At 43.0% G+C, this 23770-nt stretch overlaps 1 protein-coding gene across 2 annotated transcripts in view; it reads right to left on the reverse strand.

Annotated features, from left to right (window-relative positions):
* The window catches only part of CWC22 (CWC22 spliceosome associated protein homolog), a 269112-nt gene that overhangs the window by 88013 nt on the left and 157329 nt on the right, over positions 1–23770 (reverse strand). For both annotated transcript variants that reach the window (XM_069225448.1, XM_069225449.1), the window contains exon 16: positions 20556–20616. In XM_069225448.1, the coding sequence (XP_069081549.1) occupies positions 20556–20616 (61 nt within the window). The remainder of the gene's footprint in view (positions 1–20555; positions 20617–23770) is intronic.

A 23770-nucleotide genomic window follows, 5' to 3' on the forward strand; every position in this document is an offset into this window, starting at 1 on the left:
CCTCCTCAAGGGATTCAGGGTCGGTCTACCAGAGGTATGGCGGCTACGGGGGCCGAACTTCAGGGGACTTCCGTGGTGGAAATTTGCAGGGTCGCCACTTGGGCTTCACCTTTGATGTTTGTGCGTCATTATAGGCTTTCGGACTTGGGTAATTTGGAGTCGGTTTTAGGGCACCGAGTCTTATCCTCTATGAGATAATAGGGGTAGGGTGTTTTGGTGTCCTTGGTGCAGGATATGAATAAAAGTTCTTGCAACTCTGTGTCCGTCTCCTGTGTTTTTCTTGCTATGTCTCATTGGTTTAAAAGGAAGGCGAGGGAGGGACGGGAGGTAATGCTTCCATTTTCTTACGATAATGGCATTACTCCTAGTCCTACTCCCTCGCCTTCCTTTTCCGTTCCGCCCTGCCCTCCCGGTACGGACTGTCCGAGTTGCTGCTTGGGCTTGGTTTTTGTACAGGAGGAGATAAGGGTGGGGGGGGGGTTTAAAAGGGGAAGGGAGGATCTAGGGGGAAGCGGGAGGCCTCATTGGTTTAAAAGGAAGGCGAGGGAGTAGGACTAGGAGTAATGCCATTATCGTAAGAAAATGGAAGCATGTCTGTATGTGGTTGAGTTCTGTATAGGGTCAGTTTGTCTATTGTTTGTTTTCGAGTAGATGGGCTAGACAAGAAAGTTGGTTAGCAAAGGGTGGCTTTATGCCTCAACAAAATCCCTTCTGCCAACCAATCTCCTGTATTTGAGGTTTTGGTTCTAACATCCATGATTTATGCTGCCATTATGCAATCTGGTTTAATTCCCCAAGAGGTATAAATGGTGTACTGGAGGATTACAAAGACTGGAGAAGGATGAACTAGTGGTGCAGAAGTCAATAAAGATGGTAGGTATTTTATGAATGTTACTGTTCCTAGAAATGGTAGAAGCTTTCATGGCAAAGCCACCCTTGGTGCAAAATCATCATGAGTGTGGACAACACTTTTAGCACAACTCACAATTGGGTACAAAGCACTCGATGTGCAAAGTAAACAACATTGTGCAATCACATTTAAAAGCAAAACCACCTGTGCAGAAAAATAATACTAACAGGCAAAACTACCCATAGTGAAACATTAGGAGGAAACTCTTTATGAGCGCTAAACAAATTTCTAAGTAAATACACATTTTGAAACCAACACACATTTCAGACCAAAAAAACATTTAGGTACAACATCTGTATGACTGTGGAAACACTCTGAGGTGCAAAAACATACTTCAGTGGTACACAATCAGAAGTCTGGGTTTTAGGTGCAAAATAACTCAGAATAGAGACTGAATGTGGAATAAGATAACCCAATAGATTTTAAAAAGGTATTAATTGATACAAAAGGTGTTCATGTGGTTCGCTATGACATCACATCTGGTAGACGGTACAACGGAGCGCAATATCACCTCCTGTGCAACATCAACATGAGTGTGGGAAACATATAGAAACACAAAAAAAAATAGATGCAAAACCACTTTTAACTGCATAATCATCCTTGATCCACAGTAATCAGCACGGTGTTATCACATTTAGGTTTAAAGCCACTGTTGGAAATGGCCCTTTTTTGCAGGGCTATTCCAAACATTTTGCATCAGACTTCCTGTTTTTGACTATATGCTGCATTTCATTTGGGCTGGCTTTAGGAATCTGGGCACTTTACCATTGCTGGCCAGTGCTAAATTGCAAGTGCTCCCTATCTAAATTGTATTTGTGATTGGTTTATCCATAATTCGCATATCGGACTTACTATTAAGTCCACAGTATAGCGAACCATGGGTGGCCAGGGCCTCCAAATCAAATGCTACTAGTGGGCCTGCAGCACTGTTTGTTCCACCCACATGAGTAGCCCTGTGAAGATGTCACAGACCTGCCACTTGCATTGTGTGTGTAGTTTTAAACTGCCATCTCGACCTGGCAAGTGCACCCACTTGCAGGCCCAAACCTTCCCTTTTACTACAGGTATGTCATGTACTGGTGTGTTTTACATGTTCGGTTAGTGTAATACTGCTAAATTTGTTTTTCAATATTGCAAGGACTATCTCTCTCCTAGGGAAATATGGAGATTGCTTTGAAATATCTTTTAAGTGTAATTTCCCACTGGGAGCAGATAGAGATATGAAGTTTGGCGGTCTCTAAACTCACAATTTAAAAATACAATTAAAAAAACAACTTCATCAAAAAGTGTAAGTTTGAAAATTCCACTTTTAGAAAGTGGGCATTTTCTTGATTAACCATTCTGTGCCTCTGCCTGTCTGTGGAATAGACATCTGGGTCAGGATGACAGTTGGGCTGTCTGTGAATTCACTCTAGACAGTCACACAAAGAGAACTGAGGTGTGCCCGGCATATCCTGATGGGTCTTCCAGAGCTAGAGTGGTGGGTGGAGTGGACACTTGCACCTGAATAGTGCTGTGCCTTTCCTTACGCAAAGCAGTCTCCAAGCCACCAGAGTGTGTCTGGGGCCACTGCAGGAAAGGCAGGGTCCCGTGCACTACTAAGACTTAAATCAGAAGTTTGCCTACTTCAAAGGCAGAAATTGGTATAAGTATTAGACCCAAAACCCCAAACTTTAGATTACTTCAAGGATTCAAGAGGAACCTCTGCCTGGAGAAGAGATGAGAAGTACTGCCCTGGCCTGTGACTGTGCTAGGTTGGGCTATCCTGCAGTTGCTGCTTCTGCCTGTGCAAGGGGACAAAGACTAGACTTTGTTGCATTCCTGCTTGAGAAGTGACTCCAAAGGCTTGGAGTAGAGCTTGCCTCTTTTTTTGAAGCCTCAGGGACAGCAAAGGCTTCACCAACTAGACCTGAGTCTACTTGCTGTGGACTCTAACTTGCCAGAGGGTGCCATTCCAGTCTCTGGACCCCTGGAAGTAAATTTGTGGAGTAAAACCAGTACTGGCCTCTGACCCCACAAAGTTAGAATCCTTCTGGACTGAGACATTCTGCCAGAAAGAAGAGCTATATGCTGTAGCAGGGACTGCCACTCTGCCTGTTGCCTTGCTGTGCTGACCTGCTGCTTCTGTCCTGGGACTAAAAGGACTGGACTTTGCTTTCTACATTCTGCTTTCCAGGGTTCTCCAAGGATTTAAACTGAGCTTGCCTCCTGTTAAGAAGTTAAGAAGTCTCAGGGCGGGCCATCAAAGAATCACCTGCCATCGCCTGGGCTCTCTTGCTAAGCGTACCGACTTGCCAAGTGATGCCAAATCCAGATCCTGGGCCCTTGGAAGCGAGCTCTGGTGCAACTAAGAAGAAACTAAGCACACCGACTCTAGAGCGAATTCGGAACCCGTGCCGCTATCTTGACTCCGTTCCGCTGCCTGCACCAGAGCTGTGGTCCCCGTTGAGTGCAAAAACCACGACCCGCAACACAGGCCCGATGCCGCTGTGGCGCCCCCGAAGTCCTGCCACAGCGTGAGTCCAGAGTGCTGTGTCACAGATGTTTGTGACACCTGACGCAGACTCCGCCGCAGGACCTATGGCCCTGTGGTGTGAACGTACCCCATGAAGTTGATGCCTCAAATCTTGACCTGTTGGATTCATCAACCGTGCCTTATTGTAAGGAACCAACGCCACGGCACCAACACCGCATCCCCTTTCCTGCAACTGTAAGGAACCAAAGCCTTACCTCCTCTGCCTAGCAGTAAGGAACCAACGCCTCACCTCCCCAATTCCATGTTAAGCCTTTGTTTCCTCATTGTTTTCAGAGGTACTATACCCAGGTTCCATGCGATCAACCCACATTCCCTTGTGAGTGGCACTGGACTGGTGGAAGCAACTGTCAAGACACCATGATAGCCCCAGTTGGAGCTATTGTACTTCTAAGAGTTACACTAAGATTTAATCTTTGAAAATGTGTATCTCTACTTGTGTAAGTTAGAGTTTTGTTGTTTTGGTCTTTTACTCCAAACAAATATTGGTCATTGTTCTAAACTGGTGTGGAGTACTTTTGTGGTGTTTTCACTGTGTTATTGTGTATTTGTACAAATACTTTAAAGCCTGACTGCTCGTGCCAAGCAACCAAGGGGGTGAGCGGGGGTTCTATTAGCTGTGTGGCTTCCTTACCCTGACAAGAGTGAGGGTCTCTACTTGAACAAGGTGCAAACCGCTGCAAACTAGATACCCCATTTCTAACAGCCACATTTGATGCAACATCAGCATGAGTGTAGAAAGGAGCAAAACCTGTTATATGCAAAATCACAATAAGGGGCTAACCATCTGTGATCCAAAATGAATACGAGCATGGAAACACTTTAGAAGCATGAAGCACATTTAGGAGAAAAGGCACATTTATGATAAAAAAAACAATTAGGAGCGACACACATTTAGGAGCGACACACATTTAGGAGCGACACACAGTTCAGTTCAGAGCAACACACAGTTCAGTTCAGAGCAACACACAGTTCTGAGCAACAACCATTTGCCATTTCACCCAGAATGCCCAAACACTTAGGGGTGCAAATGTACCTTCACTGCTATATATAGCTGCCTTTCTGCACTGTTCATGCACTGCAATGCAAGGCAAGGCAGGTCTTTATGTAGGTGGACTAATATGCCTAAGAGCATATTGCTAAAAGGGTAGAAGAAATACTTCTAATGGCTTACGGGTGGTGACCGAAACCGCCTTCTGTTAATGTTTTTGACTTGAGCTCTGACAGACAGCTAAGGTGGTCTGTTGCTAGACCTGAAAATGGACACCCCTTGGAAAATAATGCAGCTACTAAAGGCACATTTCCATAATCAGTACTCCACTTATATCTAGTGCAGTCAGTGGGTGTGGGGCTTACCGCCAAGGACACATGATTAGAGGCACAAGGATTCCTACAAGCTGATGTAAACCCACGGAACAGTAGCAGAAAAGCTAATGGGTAACAGTCGGTGGTCACCCATGGTCACTGTTGGTGTTGGGAAAACGTCAGATTCCTACATATACTCTGGTAGAAAGACAAGTCAAAATAAAGAGCATGTCAAAGGGATTATTTCTGAACAATTAGATTTAAAGTGAGAATTCAAAAGGAACATTTTTTGAAATTACGGCACATCTCATGTTGACTGGGATACGAATTTCATAGATGCTGAGATCCAGCAGGGTCAGCATCAAGGCAATCAGTGTCTTCTTTACTTTAGAGGAAGTTTGATCATAGATTGGCAGTTACACCATGCTTTGTAATTAGACTGCCTTTTACATTTAAACTGAAGGTAAGAAATCTAAATTACAGCTGAAAGAATTCATGTGAAATACTACCGTCCTCCTTGTTTAGGATGTATGTATATGTGTGTGTATGGAAAATGTCACTTACCCAGTGTACATCTGTTCGTGGCATTAGTCGCTGCAGATTCACATGCAGTGCACATCCCGCCATCTGGTGTTGGGCTCGGAGTGTTACAAGTTGTTTTTCTTCGAAGAAGTCTTTTCGAGTCGCGAGATCGAGGGACTCCTCCCATTTCGGCTCCATTGCGCATGGGCGTCGACTCCATCTTAGATTGTTTTCCCCCCGCAGAGGGTGAGGTAGGAGTTGTATATGTTAGTAACAGTGCCCACGCAATGGAGTGAATACGTATGTACATAGTGTAGTTTAAAGTAATATATATATTTACAAATATACAGATGTTCAAGATCAACTTTTAAACTGCTACAGGCTTCCGGGGAGGCGGGTGGGCGTATGTGAATCTGCAGCGACTAATGCCACGAACAGATGTACACTGGGTAAGTGACATTTTCCGTTCGGTGGCATGTGTAGCTGCAGATACACATGCTGTGCATAGACTAGTAAGCAGTTATCTCCCCAAAAGCGGTGGTTCAGCCTGTAGGAGTTGAAGTTGTCTGAAACAATGTTCGTAGTACTGCTTGGCCTACTGTGGCTTGCTGTGTTGTTAGCACGTCTACACAGTAGTGTTTGGTAAATGTATGCGGCGTAGAGAATGTAGCTGCCTTACATATTTCTGTCATTGGAATATTTCCTAGAAAGGCCATGGTAGCACCTTTCTTTCTAGTTGAGTGTGCCCTTGGTGTAATAGGCAGTTCTCTTTTAGCTTTAAGATAACAGGTTTGAATGCACTTAACTATCCATCTAGCAATGCCTTGCTTAGAAATTGGATTTCCTGTATGAGGTTTTTGGAAAGCAATAAATAGTTGTTTTGTTTTGCGAATTAGTTTTGTTCTGTCAATGTAGTACATTAACACTCTTTTGATGTCCAATGTATGTAGTGCTCTTTCCGATACAGAGTCTGGCTGTGGGAAGAACACTGGTAATTCTACAGTTTGATTTAAGTGGAACGGTGATATGACTTTTGGTAAAAATTTAGGATTTGTTCGTAGAACTACTTTATGCTTGTGTATCTGAATAAATGTTTCTTGTATGGTAAATGCTTGAATCTCACTTACTCTTCTTAAAGATGTGATGGCAATTAAAAATGCAACTTTCCATGTTAAGTATTGCATTTCACAAGAGTGCATGGGCTCAAAAGGTGGACCCATGAGTCGTGTTAAGACAATGTTAAGGTTCCATGAAGGAACTGGTGCTGTTCTTGGTGGTATAATTCTCTTTAGACCTTCCATAAATGCTTTTATGACTGGTATTCTAAATAGAGAAGTTGAGTGCGTAATTTGCAGGTAAGCTGAAATTGCTGTAAGATGTATTTTAATGGAAGAGAAAGCTAGCTTTGATTTTTGCAAATGTAGTAAGTATCCTGCGATGTCTGTGGCAGATGCGTGTAAGGGTTGAATTTGATTGTTGTGGCAGTAATATACAAATCTTTTCCACTTATTTGCATAGCAATGTCTAGAGGTAGGTTTCCTAGCTTGTTTTATGACCTCCATACATTCCTGTGTAAGGTCTAAATGTCCGAACTCTAGGACTTCAGGAGCCAGATTGCTAGATTCAGCGATGCTGGATTTGGGTGCCTGATCTGTTGTTTGTGTTGCGTTAACAGATCTGGTATGTTTGGTAGCTTGACATGAGGCACTACTGAGAGGTCTAGTAGTGTTGTGTACCAAGGTTGCCTTGCCCATGTTGGTGCTATTAGTATGAGTTTGAGTTTGTTTTGACTCAGCTTGTTTAGTAGATATGGAAGGAGTGGGAGAGGGGGAATAGTGTAAGCAAATATCCCTGACCAACTCATCCATAACGCATTGCCCTGAGACTGATCTTGTGGGTACCTGGATGCGAAGTTTTGGCATTTTGCGTTTTCCTTTGTTGCAAATAGATCTATTTGTGGCGTTCCCCAACTTTGGAAGTAAGTATTCAGTATTTGGGGGTGAAGCTCCCATTCGTGGATCTGTTGGTGAGCCTGAGAAAGATTGTCCGCTAGCTGGTTCTGAATTCCTGGAATAAATTGTGCTATTAGGCGAATGTGGTTGTGAATCGCCCAATGCCATATTTTCTGTGCCAGGAGACACAACTGTGTTGAGTGTGTGCCTCCCTGTTTGTTTAGGTAATACATCGTTGTCATGTTGTCTGTTTTGACAAGGATGTGTTTGTAGCTTATTATGGGTTGAAATGCTTTCAGCGCTAGAAATACTGCTAATAGTTCTAAGTAATTTATGTGAAAGTGTTTTTGCTGAGTGTCCCATTGTCCTTGGATGATGTACTGATTGAGGTGTGCTCCCCACCCTATCATGGAGGCATATGTTATTACGTATTGTGGCACTGGGTCTTGGAAAGGCCGCCCTTGGTTTAAATTTATACTGTTCCACCATTGAAGCGAGGTGTATGTTTGGCGGTCTACCAACACCAGATCTAGAATTTTACCCTGTGCCTGTGACCACTGTGATGCTAGGCACTGTTGTAAGGGCCGCATGTGCAACCTTGCGTTTGGGACAATGGCTATGCATGAGGACATCATGCCTAGGAGTTTCATTACCTTTTTGACTTGTATTTTTTGATTTGGATACATGGCCTGTATTACATTGTGAAATGCCTGAACCCTTTGTGGGCTTGGCGTGGCAATCCCTTTTGCTGTGTTGATTGTCGCTCCTAAGTATTGCTGTGTTTGACACAGCAGAAGGTGTGACTTTGTGTAGTTGATTGAGAAACCTAGTTTGTGGAGGGTTTGTATGACATACTTTGTGTGTTGTGAACACCGTTCTAGCGTGTTTGTTTTGATTAACCAATCGTCTATGTACGGGAACACATGTATTTGCTTCCTTCTGATATGTGCAGCTACGACTGCTAGGCATTTTGTAAAAACTCTTGGCGCAGTTGTTATTCCGAACGGCAACACCTTGAATTGGTAGTGTACTCCTTGGAATACAAACCGTAAGTACTTTCTGTGTGAAGGATGTATCGGTATATGGAAATATGCATCCTTTAGGTCTAGTGTTGTCATGTGGTCTTGTTGTTTGAGCAGTGGGATTACATCTTGTAATGTCACCATGTGAAAGTGATCTGATTTGATGTAGGTATTTAATGTTCTGAGATCTAATATAGGTCTCAGACTCTTGTCTTTTTTGGGTATGAGAAAGTACAGAGAGTAAACTCCTGTTCCTTTCTGTTGGTTTGGTACTAATTCTATTGCTTCTTTTTGTAGCAACGCCTGAACTTCTAGTCCTAGAAGATCTATATGTTGTTTTGACATTGTGTGTTTTCGGTGGGACATTTGGAGGGAATTTGAGAAATTCTATGCAATAACCATGCTGGATAATTGCCAGGACCCAAGTATCTGTTGTTATTTCCTCCCAATGTTTGTAAAATTTGCTTAGTCTCCCCCCCAAAGGTGTTATGTGTTGGGGATGTGTGACTTGTAAGTCACTGCTTATTTTGAGGAGTTTTGGGACTTTGGAACTTTCCTCTATTTTTTTGGAACTGTCCCCCTCTATATTGTCCCCGAAAACTTCCACGCAGATATTGGCTCTGATAAGTGGGCCTTGTTTGTGAGGTCGTGGGTTCTGTGCTTTGCCCTCGAAACCCCCCTCGAAACTGTTTTTCGAAATGTGCCTCTGCTCTGTGGGGAGTAGAGTGCGCCCATGGCTTTGGCTGTGTCAGTGTCCTTCTTAAGTTTTTGGATAGCAGTGTCCACCTCCGGCCCAAACAACTGCTGTCCGTTAAATGGCATATTGAGCACAGCTTGCTGTATTTCTGGTTTAAATCCTGATGTACGCAGCCATGCATGTCTCCTTATTGTCACTGCTGTGTTGACAGTTCTAGCAACTGTGTCTGCAGCATCCATAGCTGACCGTATCTGATTGTTGGAGATACTCTGTCCTTCTTCAACTACTTGCTGTGCTCTTTTGTGGAACTCCTTGGGCAAATATTCTATTAAATGTTGCATTTCGTCCCGGTGAGCCCTATCATATCTGGCCAACAAAGCCTGTGAATTTGCAATACGCCACTGGTTTGCTGCCTGTGCCGCCACCCTTTTGCCTGCTGCGTCGAATTTGCGACTTTCCTTATCTGGAGTTGGTGCATCTCCTGAAGTATGTGAGTTTGCTCTTTTGCGAGCTGCCCCTACCACAACTGAGTCCGGTGTTAGCTGTTGTGTGATGTACACGGGGTCTGTTGGTGGCGGTTTATATTTTTTCTCCACTCTTGGAGTAATGGTCCTTCCTTTTACAGGCTCCTGAAACACTTGTTTGGAGTGTTTGAGCATCCCAGGTAGCATGGGAAGACTCTGGTACTGGCTGTGTGTGGACGACAGTGTATTAAATAGGAAGTCGTCTTCAATGGGCTCTGCATGTAGGCTGACATTATGAAATGCCGCTGCCCTCAACACCACTTGTGCGTAGGCTGTACTATCTTCTGGTGGCGACGGTCTAGCTGGATAACAGTCAGGACTATTATCTGACACTGGTGCATCATAAAGGTCCCATGCGTCAGGGTCATCTTGACTCATCCCTGTGTGGGTCGGGGATTGCATCATAGGTGGAGTGGCTACCGGTGATGGTTGCGGAGAGCATTGTGGAGATGGTGGCGGGGTTACTTGTTTAGCCACCTTTGCCTGTTTGCGTTTCATCCTAATAGGAGGGAGAGTGCTGATCTTTCCCGTTTCCTTTTGGATGTGGAGCCGTCTTTGGGTGTAGTCCGGCTCCATTGCCTCTAATTCCTGTCCAAATGTATGTTTCTTCATTTGTGAGGACAGTCCTTGTTCCTCTGTGTAGGAACTTGTTTTCAGTTCCGAAGCCGGATGTTTCTCTATCGAAACCTTTTCGGCTACTTTTTTCGGTTCCGACAAAACCTTTTTTGTTTTCGGCGTCGTGGTCTCTCGGTGCCGACTCATTTCGGTGCCGCTGTCTCGGTGCCGAACCCGCTCGGAGCCACTATCTCGAGCCCGAGATTGCTGTGTGGCGGTATCTCGACCGGAGTCGGATGACTTCGCCACCAGCGTGCCCTTTTTCGGTGCCGATGATCGGTCACCTATTGTTCGGGTTAAGCCATGGCCTGTTGGCGGTGGCGTCCCCTGGGCTTTTGTGGTCTTCTCGTGAGTTTTATGTTTCGAAGTCTTACTCACGGTTTTCGGCGTTTCTTCAGGATCGAGCTCGTCCGAGTCCGATTCATGGATGGAAAAGTTTTCTTCTTCCTCCTGGAAACGCCCTTGTCCTGTCGGCGCCGACGCCATCTGCAGTCTTCTTGCTCTTCGGTCTCTTAATGTCTTCCTCGACCGAAACGCTCGACAGGCTTCACAGGTATCCTCCTTGTGCTCTGGTGACAGACACAAGTTACAGACCAGATGCTGATCTGTATATGGATACTTGTTATGGCATTTTGGGCAGAAGCGGAATGGGATCCGTTCCATCAGCCTTGAAGAGACACGTGGCCGGGCCGACCAGGCCCCGACGGGGGGATCGAAAAAAACCCAAAGGGCCACCGGAGCTCTTCAAAAGTCGGTGTCGATCTGTTATTACTAACCCAATACCGAACGCAAACAATACCGACGACTTTTCCGAGATTCTAACTAACTTTCCGACCCGAAACACGGAGCGAAAAGGAACACGCCCGAACCCGATGGCGGAAAAAAAACAATCTAAGATGGAGTCGACGCCCATGCGCAATGGAGCCGAAATGGGAGGAGTCCCTCGATCTCGTGACTCGAAAAGACTTCTTAGAAGAAAAACAACTTGTAACACTCCGAGCCCAACACCAGATGGCGGGATGTGCACAGCATGTGTATCTGCAGCTACACATGCCACCGAACATATATATATATATATATATAGTGAAAACAATACCCTTTTCAGACAGAGTGTTGTATACATTATGCAAAAAAAGGTGGAACGTGGGTCCTGTGGTCACTGTGCCAATGTGATGGAGCCTTCCATCCATCACGTTGTTGTTACACTAGCTGCCCTAAGTGCGACGAGTATGCCCACATGTTGGTCCTGTGCTCACTGTGACAGGGGAATCAGGCTATACCTCCATAGAGTGATTACTGTTTACAGTAACCACTTCTCTACTCGTATAAACTTTATTTTTCAATATGGGTTTGGTAACAGTTAGGGGTTTGATAAAGATAAAAGCTGTCTGTAGTAGGGCATTTGGTTTGGAACGGACGTCCAGTACTTTTAGTAACTTGGCTTTTTTTAAACAGTTGTATTGAGATTGAAAACTGTACGCAATAAAAGGTTCCGATATATCTGTGGTTGTTTGACAATGTGAAATACGCTGCCCGTGAAGTGTATGGTATAGGGACAAGGATGTAAACAACCCATGCTTTCTACATCTAAGGGAGCAATATCTGTGATGGCATTAATGATGCCTCTTATTCCTCTTAGCCAGTTTATACTTACTTTCAGGCCTGTAATGCCATACTAATTTATAGAGCAACATGTGCAAAAATGAAGCTTGGGTGATGTCACAGTGATGCCATAAATGATGTCACAGAACGTTTCATGAGTGATGTATGTGTGAGGTCAAAAGAAGTTTGTGGCAGGGGCACAAATTATAGTTAGCTATAACAAATATAACTTGTAAAGTTTTGTGCACTGTTTACTTCAAAACGTTAATGATATATATATATATATATATATAAAGCTTCAAGGGATGTGTAGTGCTGGGACTGCAGAATGCATTAAGTACTATTACTTGCATCTACCCAAGCTGATGTCTGTTGGTCAGAGCGAGCCAACGCAGGAGAAGACATAACCAATGCTGCGGAGGGGCAAGGAGATATGGGCAGGCACTGCCAGTGGCACAGCGGGCAGTAGCACAGACTATGTTGTCAATTACCTACGGTCTCTGAACTGCACTGCCCTGTGCCCTGAATCTCTGCTACTGGTCATGTAGACTGGCATAATGTCTGATGACTTGTGCAGCTAGGTAGCAACTGTCTTGTAGATGAACATCTATACAAATAGCCATTTTTATATCTAGCTGGCATTTTTCTACAACTGAATTAGCTGAGTATTTTACCGATGGCCATCAGTTTGGTTGTGGAGAGAGGAGAAAAGTTACAAAATATATTTACAGCTGCGGAGATATGAACGAAAACCATTTGGGATAATAGCTGCTGATTAGACAATACATTTCTCTTAAAACATAGGTGTTACAGACCCCTTTTTTGAACAGGGATGCATAGTTTAACATTAATGTGTATCTGCTTGCATAAAGAAGCTACCATGCAGTTTAGCAGAGCCACTGGCAATACCTTGAACCTTATTCACAGAAGTAAAGCACACGTTAGTTAACCTTCCCATAACGACTTATCTGGTAGATGCTCTATCAAGCCACAGTTTGCCCCAACATTTTCAGGGGTGCTCTATTTATTCCAGTCACCTCACCAGTAGCCTCTGCACATCGTGCAACATTATTCTAACCATCCCACCACAGCACAATTTGAAAATGGTGCACCGCTTGATGTAGTTTTGGCAGAGGGCTATGGAGCACAAGTCAGGCTGGGATTGTCGCCAAAAAATGAATAAGCTTCTTCAGAAACAAAACGTTCTTCTGTGCTAGACCATTCAATGAACTTTGAAAATGCAGGCGTAGCAAATGCTTCAAAAATAAACTTCAATAAAATGTAATCACAAAATTATCGTCAAAGAACTGCGTGCTAACTTCTTTTTTGCCACACACATTTTTCAATATGATTGCTGTGCACTTCATCAAATAATAAAGCAACGTTGTGTGGATAGCTTGGTGAATGGTTGCAGTACTTGCAAAAACGCATTCATTCTTCTCAAAGCAAATGAAAATACAATATAGTTACCCTTTGGGCAGAACAGTCATTTATATATTTAACAATGTAATTAAATATTAAATCTCTAAACGCTTCAACCAGTGATGTATTAACATACAAAATACTACTGCATGTTAGTAGGTAGTGCCATATTTGTATGGCCAACGTATGCCTTTTAACTATCAAAATGTTTTACACATTTAAAAGCAATCACATAATTACCAAGTACTAAGCAGTACACTGAATGGTTATGTAAAAGCTCATGAGAAGACTTTCTTTTATCTAGGAGTCAGGTAGAAATCAGCCAACAATCAGGTGCTCAAGTGCAGGTGTATTATGTTTCTGTATGAGCGGCCTATAATTTGCACCCATTTACCTAGAGTCCCTGTATTTCAAATCCAGGTGGCCTAGGCAGGGAGGACTTAGTCATGACAAACTGTTGTTCAAATAAACGAAATCTAATTTGACCATGACATTTGTTAACTTAGTGGATGAAAGGTCGACATGATCCTTTCGAAAGATTCCAATGTCGGGTTTGATTGCTGCCAACGTTTACTATTTTGCCTGTTGCCTGCCTCTTCATCCTATTCTAGATACTGCTACATTCCCCACGGTGCGAGTATCCAAGTCACAAAAATGTCAGCACATTCAAATTACGAATGGGCTATATCAACATGAATAACTCTGCCATTTACGAGAATTCCAAGAAACAAAATTCCCCGATTTACCAGTTCATCTAGATCCGTACGGAGCATGGGTTTCATCGTAAACCTGTGTGCACTTTATAATGTGCATGCAACAGTCAGATGCCGAGACATCAAGGACAGTTAGAAGTTAGAGGGCTGTCTGAAGACCTTCTAGTGACTACAGGTGCAGTTCCGTATACTGCACAATGCCACAGCTCTCTTGCTGCCAGCTTGGTGATCTAGGGACTGATGGTGTTGTCTACATGCATGGTGGTTTATATGGGTGAAGGTGCAATCTCTGCATTGAAAGATGTGGGGGCTTTAATGAAGCAGGCTCCTGCAATGTAGCATAAGGTTCATAGTATTGTCAGTAATGGAGCTCTAAAATCCAAAGTAGGTCATCCTGTAGGCTCAAGGTGACAGACCCGTTAGTGCGTTTCCAGCTTGGGCACTACGTGACCCTACTGTGAGAGGCTGCAGATTCCAAAATGTAACACAAATACTCTAACATGTGAACTCCCACCAACTATGGAACAGGTATTTAAATTAACTATCCACAATTCTACTAATTTAAAAAAGCAAGGCAAACAATTAGCTGGGTACACTACTTTTTTGGGGTGCTTGGGAACCAGCGGAAGATCTAGCACTACAGTATGTTCTTCGGTGATTCAAAGTGTGCCACATATCACAACACAAGCTGTTTGTGCTTCAATCTACACCTTTTCTGCACCATATTCTTAAGTACATCCCAAGCAGCCCTTGGCCCTCACTTTTCCAAAGTGCTCACAACGTACAAGTTACTTACCTTCGGTAACTAAATATCTGGTAGAGACACATTCTACACATCTAGTGGCCTTCACAGAAAAATCTCCGTATCCAGTCTGACACCTGGGGGAAATTCTAAGGTAAGGAATCTGCAACTAGAAGTCTCTATCAGATAGTAAGACTAAAGAGGCATATTCAATTTCCTATGGCAAATTTTCATGAGAGATCTGAAATGTGATTGTCAAAGTGAAAACCACTGTGTAGCAAAACAGGACAGGAAGCATTTTTCAATCCCACTGCTTTCATAAACATTGAACAATGCCAAGCAGACAGTCCCGTTGTTGTTCAGCATGTGCCTTAATGCTGTACATGAATTGGTGGCGTAAAAGTAATTAGCTCGTATGTGGCTCTCCCTTGTTAGGCCCTTACAAACCCATCTGCAAGTGGACTAGTCTCTCTGCCATTCCCATATTTACCATCCGCCGAATTCCCCTACTTTATTGCTTTTTTCACTCCATCCCACTCCTAGCCGTGTGAATAATATTGCTCATCCTCATTATGCTTCAATTTCATGGGGTTTCACCTGCAGACTAGCTAATGGCCATCTTTTATTTCAAAAGCATCTTTAAAATCTTTGGCATCCTCTTTGATTCTTCAAGTCTCCGCTTTCAGGAATTGGTTTCACGGACTGCATTGCTCATCCATTTTCTGGTCATTCCAACCTGATCCAGTTGTTGTTTGTCAACCAACCTCGGCCCCTTCTCATGCTGGACACGCAACAGCTTATCATAGGCCCCCAAAAAGGCCACAACATTTCATACTGTTCACTGATCCTGCAACTGACAAATCAGACTGCAAAGATGACCACTACTTCAATGATACCCCTTACTTGGCCCCTCAACCTCTGCACTACACACTTTCCCTCATCATCTGAAATGCAGTATCCCAGTCCTCAAAACCACTGTTGGCTTCTTACCCAGAAAAAAATCAGCAACACTCTCACGCTTTCAAGGTCAATACTAAAACACCCTAAACCTACACACTATAAATAGCTGTTAAAGATGAACAATCAAAGTATGATCTCTAAATACTCAAATGCATGGCCACGCACATTTGTCCTGTGATTCAACATCTCTAACAGATTAGCGCCATGTCCACAAAAGTTAATTTGCTCAGCTGGGCAGCATTATTTATTAAAGCTCAATGTTCCAATGAGCTCTTCAGTTTCCTCCATATCGCTCCACTACTGCCAAAATATCATGCCTGCTCTCAGTAAAAAGGTTGCAAGTTCCTTCTTAAATAAGGCTGTATTCTTCCCACTGCTACAATTCTCAATTTCATTGGCTCTTTTACTCAGGTAACGTCCTTTTACCATAGTCCAATTACTCATTCCAACTGCTCTCCACTACCACGTAGGCATTCTTCAAGACCAGTACCCTATTAGATAACAATCGAGGTTACATCCTACTAACACCGCCACATCAGCCTTCACTACAATGCTGAACAACTTTTGAACAAATTGTTTTGGAAACGAAACAAGGCCACTAATGCTGTACTAGGTTTTCACAGCCTTCAACAATATAAAAAAATCTAACTTTACTCAAACTTCTCAAGACTGCCTATGTATCACAGTCCTGTTCAGGGTCCCTCTTTCCTCTAAGACACAATGCAGTAAATAGGTCTACCATTCATTCTTACATACTAGAGTCCTTTTTTGGTACCCCACAATTAGGGTGAAGACTATTGAACCAGCATGCCTCCACAGGCGTACTATGTCAGATGCACCATAATTGAGGTGTGTGGTACACACAAATAAATGTATAGTAAGAGTAGATAAAAATGCCAGTCCCATCTAGTCTCTTCATGCCTGAGCCTGCTGTGACACTACATAGTCTAAGTATATTATATTTTTCGTTTGTCTAACACTATAAGAAAACAAGCCTTCTCTAGGCCCAGCCAGTGAAAAACAAAGATCATTAAGCAACGCTGTATGCATATGGTAGAAAGAGTTGGTCTAGGGTTGTTTATTACCAGCTTGCAACACCAGGAAAGGGAACCATTTAAAAGGGAAATATTTAGCCCTTAACTAAATATTTTCAGATCTCCATTTTAGAAAGAACAGCTTGCTCAAAGGGCCCTGAAAATAATGGGGGGAGGGGCAAACTGGGCCAAGTACAACCCTTTTTGCACTCGACTAACAGGGTAGCAAGGAAAAGCAGTTTTAGGCTTTTCAGAGATCTAGTGCAGGAGTAAGAGCAGAACTCAACAGTCAAACATCTGACAAAATAAGATAAAGTACAGCCCAGTGCTTGACCTTATGAAAAAGAAAGAACTTTTAATCTCATAGCAGAACTACCAACTTCTCAATCCAATTAATACATCATATGGGGTTGTGAGAAGCTGCATTTTCAACATGAGATACTACACTTCCCAAGCAGCTGTCTTCCCACCAGCTATGGTTAAGCTGCAGCAATTACTGCCCCCACTGTACTAGGCCACAAGCAAGGATCAGGCTCAGATGCTGATCACTCAAAAGTTCTCATGATTTAAGTGTGCAATTCAGTTCAATTTCTTTAGCACAGTGCTTCTCAAACATTTTAGAACCACAGTCCAATTTTTAGGACAACTAAGTTTCACGACCCACCTAGTTGTAATGGACATGAGGTGGGTATTAAAAAAAAAATTAACTAAAGCATCCTGTGGTAGCACATTGTCGTATACATACAGCATATTTTCTTTAATTTTGCCCAGACATACAGATGTACTGATAAAACTATATTCCACGCAAATTATGTGTGGAAAATGGGTTTCAGTGAATATTTATCATTTTTGCATTACCAAGTAAAGTGTTTTGATTTGTTTTAATCCTATTAAAATCTCTGCTTCCCTCACATTTCAGAATTACTAAAAAATGTAGCTCCATTTTTGATAACTGCAGAACTTGTCCAGTTCATTAACCACTATTTACATTTTGTATGTTACAAAAAAGATATTCTACAGCCTTTCCAGTCACACTCCCTTTACCCCAACAAGATTGTCACATAATTCACTTTACTTTTTATTCCGACTGCAAAGTGAGAGAAGTATATAAACACCAATCCCCAAGTTAAAAAAAAATTACTTCTACTTTTGCGACCCGCCAAAAATCGGCTCACAAGCCAATAGTGGGTTGTGACCTACAGTTTGAGAAACACTGCTCAAGCAAGCATCTTAGCCTCTTTTTCATCCTTAGATTCAGCTTAGCCTCACGATTACCTGTTGGTGATTGGCAGCCATACAGTAGGGGCTGGTGCATGTGGAGTTTCCCTCCTCACGTGCAAGACTACTTTTATGCACCACAGCATCTAGCGTGAGCAGGACAATCTTCACAGAACTGGTTCTGGGGCAGGGTTACATGGTCGGACCATTTTTCTGAAGCACTGGCTGCACACCGGGCCTTCAACATGCTTCCAGGCCGTCTTCTTTGTGGTGTCTGGGAAAGTTGCGGACTCAGGGCAAGTTTGGGGCTTCCTGCATCAGCACTGATTCAATCTCCTTATTCTCATTGTCAGCAGTAGCAACCGTCACCAAACCTATGGCAGACTCATAGGCAACAATGACTGACATGCTCTGGTGCAGTTTTATTTTCAACTCATCAAGAACTTGCAGTGGCCTTCACAGCACAGGTTCCTACAGGCTCAATCTGTCTGGATGGTCAGCTGTCTCTGGATGCTCCATACCCAGGGAGCACACTGGACATCCTCTTCTGGAAAATCCCTCCCTGCAGAGCCAGGTACACTCCTTCCTTCATTCAGAAGGCAGGCAGGCTTCTAGGCTCACCAGGTATATCCTCAACTTTCCTGCAATTTCTTCTCACAGCCAGGATACTAGCTGGGAGACAGACACTTGTCATAGCTACACAGAAACTCTTTGAATACTCTGCTGATAACTCCGTTCCTTGGTCAAGAAGAACTTGAGCTAGAACAAAGTGGAGTGGTTTGCTTCCCACGTTTTTACAGATTTCCGGACAGTGATTTTGTTTCTCCTTCAAATGTAATTTCCAGGACTATCTCCAGACAAAGGCTTTGGGAAAAGTGATGGCTCTCACATTAGATAGAATTGGGTATAGTTCAAAGTAAGACACTCACATGGTGAGCACAATGAAGTGTGAGATCCCTGCACCCAGCTGTCATTAGACTTCCTGAAGTAATAGTTGTAGTAAGAGAGAGAGATGGAGAGAGAAAGAGACAAAAAAAGAGCAGGCCCTGTCTACAACGTCTTTATCTTGAACAACAGAAACTGCAGTCCCACCTATCAGCCCTACTAACTACTAAGTTGCAGTGCCTTACTATCAAGGTCTTCATGGAATTTCTAAGCTGCCTCCATCCTCTTCATTTCCAGGTCTCCACCTTCAGCTGCAGAAATTAAGACAATGCAAGTCCACTGCCTGGGGCAGTAACCCTCTCCCTCCACCTTGTACTGTGCTACAACCAGAGGCATCCAAAATGGACACTGTAGGTCTAGCACTCAATCTCTCTCTCACTCTCAATCCTACTACTATATGTCTGTCATATGCTAATTATACATGTGCAGACATTAGACAGGCACACAGAAAATCAGTACTACATGTCGAACTTTACACAAGAACAGTTGATAGCCTAGTGAAAAAGCCTTCAGGACCAGTTCCTTGCAGGAGACATTTAAATGTGGTCTATCAAGGTCATGCTATCAACACAAAGAATTATCAGAGAGCTGGAGACCTCATAGTTCATAGTAAATTCATAGTTATCGACCAGAAGATGCCCCTATCATGATAGCCAACATTTAAGTGTTTCTTGCAAGGACCTGGGCCATCAAAGAATTGCTCATGTGGACATTTTGAATAACTGAAAAATAAAGGATTTGAAACCATTCAAAGTTGACTTGCTAGAGTTCTTATGGATGTCTTTCTCTTTCAAGGAAGACAACTGATGTTATGGTGCGGTCCCTAACTCTTTTGTAATTAAATTATTTTCTCTCATAAATTGATGGGGAAAGGAATCTGTAGTACGTTTCCACAAAGTGGCTGTCCTACATAACACAGGCTGTACGGACTGAGAGCGGGCAAGAGGAGTATTACCTACTAAATGTAAATTATTTGACATCACCCATTTTCTCATAGCTCTTTGTCATCATAAACTTTATTCAGATTCCTCAAAATAAGCGATTTACACACCTCACACAAAAAAAGAACATTATTGTAAGAGTGATTTAACATAGGACAAGTGGATGAGAAGTTAAATTTTGCAAAACAAAGCTAGTATTTATAAGTAAGGTAGCTCACCTTCTCTCTTTTCAGTGTGCTGGGTTATTTCAGCACTTGTGCTCGGAAAATCTGAGGGACGGCAGCTCCTCACAGGAGGTTCTAGAGGGGTGAGGCAATCTGATTGGTTTAAGTTTGAGTTTGGGTCTATTTTAGACAACAACTAGGATGGGTTATTGTATTGAGGCCTACTCCGTGTATTGTGTGCATACATCTTCAGGCCTGGTTTTATATTCCACCCGGGACTCCCATCTCGACGACGGGGAAGTATTCAAGCATGTGAATTTATGAAAGTTCCAATACTGGAGTAAATGATGTTTCTACTATCATCCCTTATCTTTTCACATATCCTTCTTCTCCATACATTACTTTTTTTCCCAGTTTCTTCTTACTAGGGTAATAAACTTGCTTTAAGACAACCTTGGTTAGTAAATTACTCATAAACTTGGAGTTAACTTTTTTTGTATTTTCTTTACAGGTATACCTGAAATAAGTTGCCAAATTTCAAGAAGCATAACCTAATAATTAATAAAATGTGATAACTTTCAGTGTCTACATCTTTATCCCTCTAATAAAAATGATACCAGACAATTGTGTCCAAGTTGTATAATAGCTGGAACATAATAGCTGACTGATTACGGTAATTGTGGTAAAAGTGAAATATCCAAAACTGTAATTATGATCAAAATGCACAAACTTACTGTTTGACTGTCAGGGAATTCCATCTTTATCAATTTGTGAGCACACTCTTCAAAATCTAAACTGGAAACAACAAAACACAAGATTTTATATACCATTTATTTAACATTGCTCGAAACACTGCTTGCTGCGTTTTATAATTTCTTCACAGTGGTGTACTATATACGATATTTTAACGCCGAAGTTTAAATGCTAATTGTTTATCTGGATAGCCCACAATCTGATAATGTATTAAATAATCTAACTTTCAAACGTTAAAGGACATTAAATGAACACACACTTTAATGGTCACATATTGTCTATGTTCAGCCGCGGTGAGCATGTGCTGAGGACAGACCTGTTCCGTCCGCGCATCCGCCCACAGGTGAAGTGCTGGCGCTCACCCCATAGGCCACTCATTTCAAATCCACCCACAGGGGATGACAGCGGAAGCAGTTCTGCCTCCACCCAAAATCCCCAGTTGTTGATCTGATGATGTCAGCGTGCAAAACAGCGCACTCGCGTCTTCAAATACAGCTGCGACGCCCTGGAAGCCATTTGCATCTAGTGTGTCCTCGGGTGATGAGGCGTGTATGGGAGGAGCCGGAAACAGAAAAAGGGGGAAAGGTAAAGTTTTTTCCTTTCACCCGTGCCTGTTTAGAGTGGATTACTGCTCCATGATCGCAGTGAGGGCTGCAATGGCGGGGCAAGGATCCATGCCCTGGGCCACCAGGGATTTTGTTTGTGTGGGGAGTGACCCTTTGGACAAGGGTTCGCCCCCAAGGGGGCAATGTATTTATTGTTGTCTCAGACCGCCCAGGGGATAGATCAGCAGTTTCTTTTTCAGATGATCTGAGCTCCCCCACAAAAAGGGCCGTAACCCACATGAACGACAGGGATATTTTGGCGATCATAAGTTACAAGGAGCAACCCTTTGGGCAAGGGTCCCTCCCTTGGGGAAGAATGTATTTAGTTACTAACCCCCCAGAGGGAAGTTTGGCCACGTATAGGCTGATCTGCCCTCTGGGGAGACAGTGGCGGGGGTGGGGTTAGAGAGATGGAAGCCCACCAAACCACCAGGTATTTCATTGTTTTTGGGTGGTGATGAGTAGTGTTTTATGATAACAGTTTTGTTTTTTGTCATCGTTTGTGATTGTAATGTTTTATTTCTTCTTTTGATTCTAGTGTAAAGCTTTTGATTTCCTTGCTGCGATTACTGTTTGTGGTTTCGGCAATGGCTGATCTGCAGTTTGTGTAGTTGCATGTGTTTGGCAAGAGAACGTTTTTTGTACTATTTATTCTGAATGAGTATCATTTCCCTGCATGAATGTGATTTTTGTAAATGGTGTAATAATAGCAGCATGTTTAGCTTCTGTTTTGTTGTGTGTAAAATTCTCCTTGCACTTATATACAATGAGTATTTTTTTTTTTTCCCTTTCTAGTGGGATATCTCTTACTGTGTCTGTGCAGAGTAGGTGCTGGCGAGTCTAGCCGCCTGTGGCAACTGAGTGGTATTGTTTTTGAGTAATTAGGTATTTCTGATTAAGTAATACTTTTTTATTACTTATTTTACACTGTGTTGGTTACTGGTGACTTAGTTGTTAGGTTACAAGTTACTTTTATTAGTAAGGATTATGGCAAGCTACCGCTCAGCAGGTTGTAAGTATGCTTTTGGAACCTTCGTCTGACAATGATTATGAGACTGACTCTGCACCTGAGGCAGAGGAGGAAGTGCAAGGTTCTGTCAGTGACTTTTGTGACCATCTGATGAAGAAGCCACTCCCAGTGCGGAGGAAGTGCCACTTTTAGAGCAGGACACTGATGTGCCGATAGTGCAGCAAGAGGCATCAGGACTGCAGCCTGGGGCTGCAAGGCTTACCACTGGAAGAGCTAAACTCTAGGTTGCCCCAAACATGGTGCAACTGGTGTTGCAGGGTGTAGAGTGAATACTGAACTTTTCGCCTATACATTTCTTTCAGTTGTTTATAAATGATGTATTATTGGATGAGACTGTTGAGCAGACTAAGTTGTATGCTTAACGGTATTTGAGGGACAACAGTGGCAGACTTAAGCCCTACTCTACAGATAGCCGGTGGACTCCTTCAAATCTTGATGAGTTGGTCTACTAGTCCCTTGAGGGCAACTGCTATATTTCCTGCAACCATGAGTTAGGTATTTGCTTTTGCTTCGGATGCTGCATTATGTTGATAATGCTCTAGCATTGCCAAGAAATCACCCCAATTGTGACTGTCTTTTTAAGCTTCGGCCTGTCCTTGATCACTCTGCAAATCGGTTTTCAGAGATTATGTTACAGGGAAAGAAATAGCTGTGGATGAGACTTTGGACCTGCACAATGGCTGTTTGGTTTTTTGACAGTACATTCCTAGCAAGAGGGCACGTTATGGACGTGTATGCTGTCTCAGAGTACGACTGGGTATATCTATGAATTTAGAGTGTACACTGGTATGATTCCCGTACTGACACCCCCCCCCTTTGTTGTCCGTCCATGTTAGAAATGGGGTTTCTGGTTGGCTAGGGTATGCACCTCAGCCAGGCAGAACCCACCACTAGTCAGGGCGAGAGAGCTACGCACCCAAGATGACCCCCTGCTCAACCCCTTGGTAGCTTGGCACAAGCAGTCAGGCTTATCCCAGAGGCAATGTGTAAAGCGTTTGCTCAACACCCACAACACTAGTACACTAGTGACACAATAAATACACCACAAAGGAAACGCTACAACAAGTTATATAAAAATAAACTTTATTGCACAAAACCACATTAGACCATGTATCAGTAATACCCTGCTATACAAGCAGTTGTCAGAACATTACACAGGTTACTAGTACTCTGCAAAAGCAAGCAGTAGTCATGTAAACATACAGGTTTACTGGTATACTGCAACACAAGCAGTATTCAGGTTGTCATTATCACCAAATATGCACGTCAGAAAAAACATTAAAAAAAATGCCAAGACATCATATATGCACATAAAATTAAACCTTCTACCTGGCATGTCAGGCACCAAAAATGCACGTCATGTAAAACATTACCAAGGCAACATTACCGTACATACCATTCGACCCCTAAATCCGTATTCTATGCTCCCGTCTCCACAAAGCACAACATACATCAATGTTGGAACATGTATATGCAGTAAGTAGTAAAAACGGCCTGGGAATCGCCCTATACCACCCACACCTAATATCAACACATAAATACTTCACACTTGAGCTTATAC

Source organism: Pleurodeles waltl, chromosome 3_1 (genome assembly GCF_031143425.1).
Source record: "Pleurodeles waltl isolate 20211129_DDA chromosome 3_1, aPleWal1.hap1.20221129, whole genome shotgun sequence".
In the NCBI taxonomy this organism is placed as follows: domain Eukaryota; kingdom Metazoa; phylum Chordata; class Amphibia; order Caudata; family Salamandridae; genus Pleurodeles; species Pleurodeles waltl.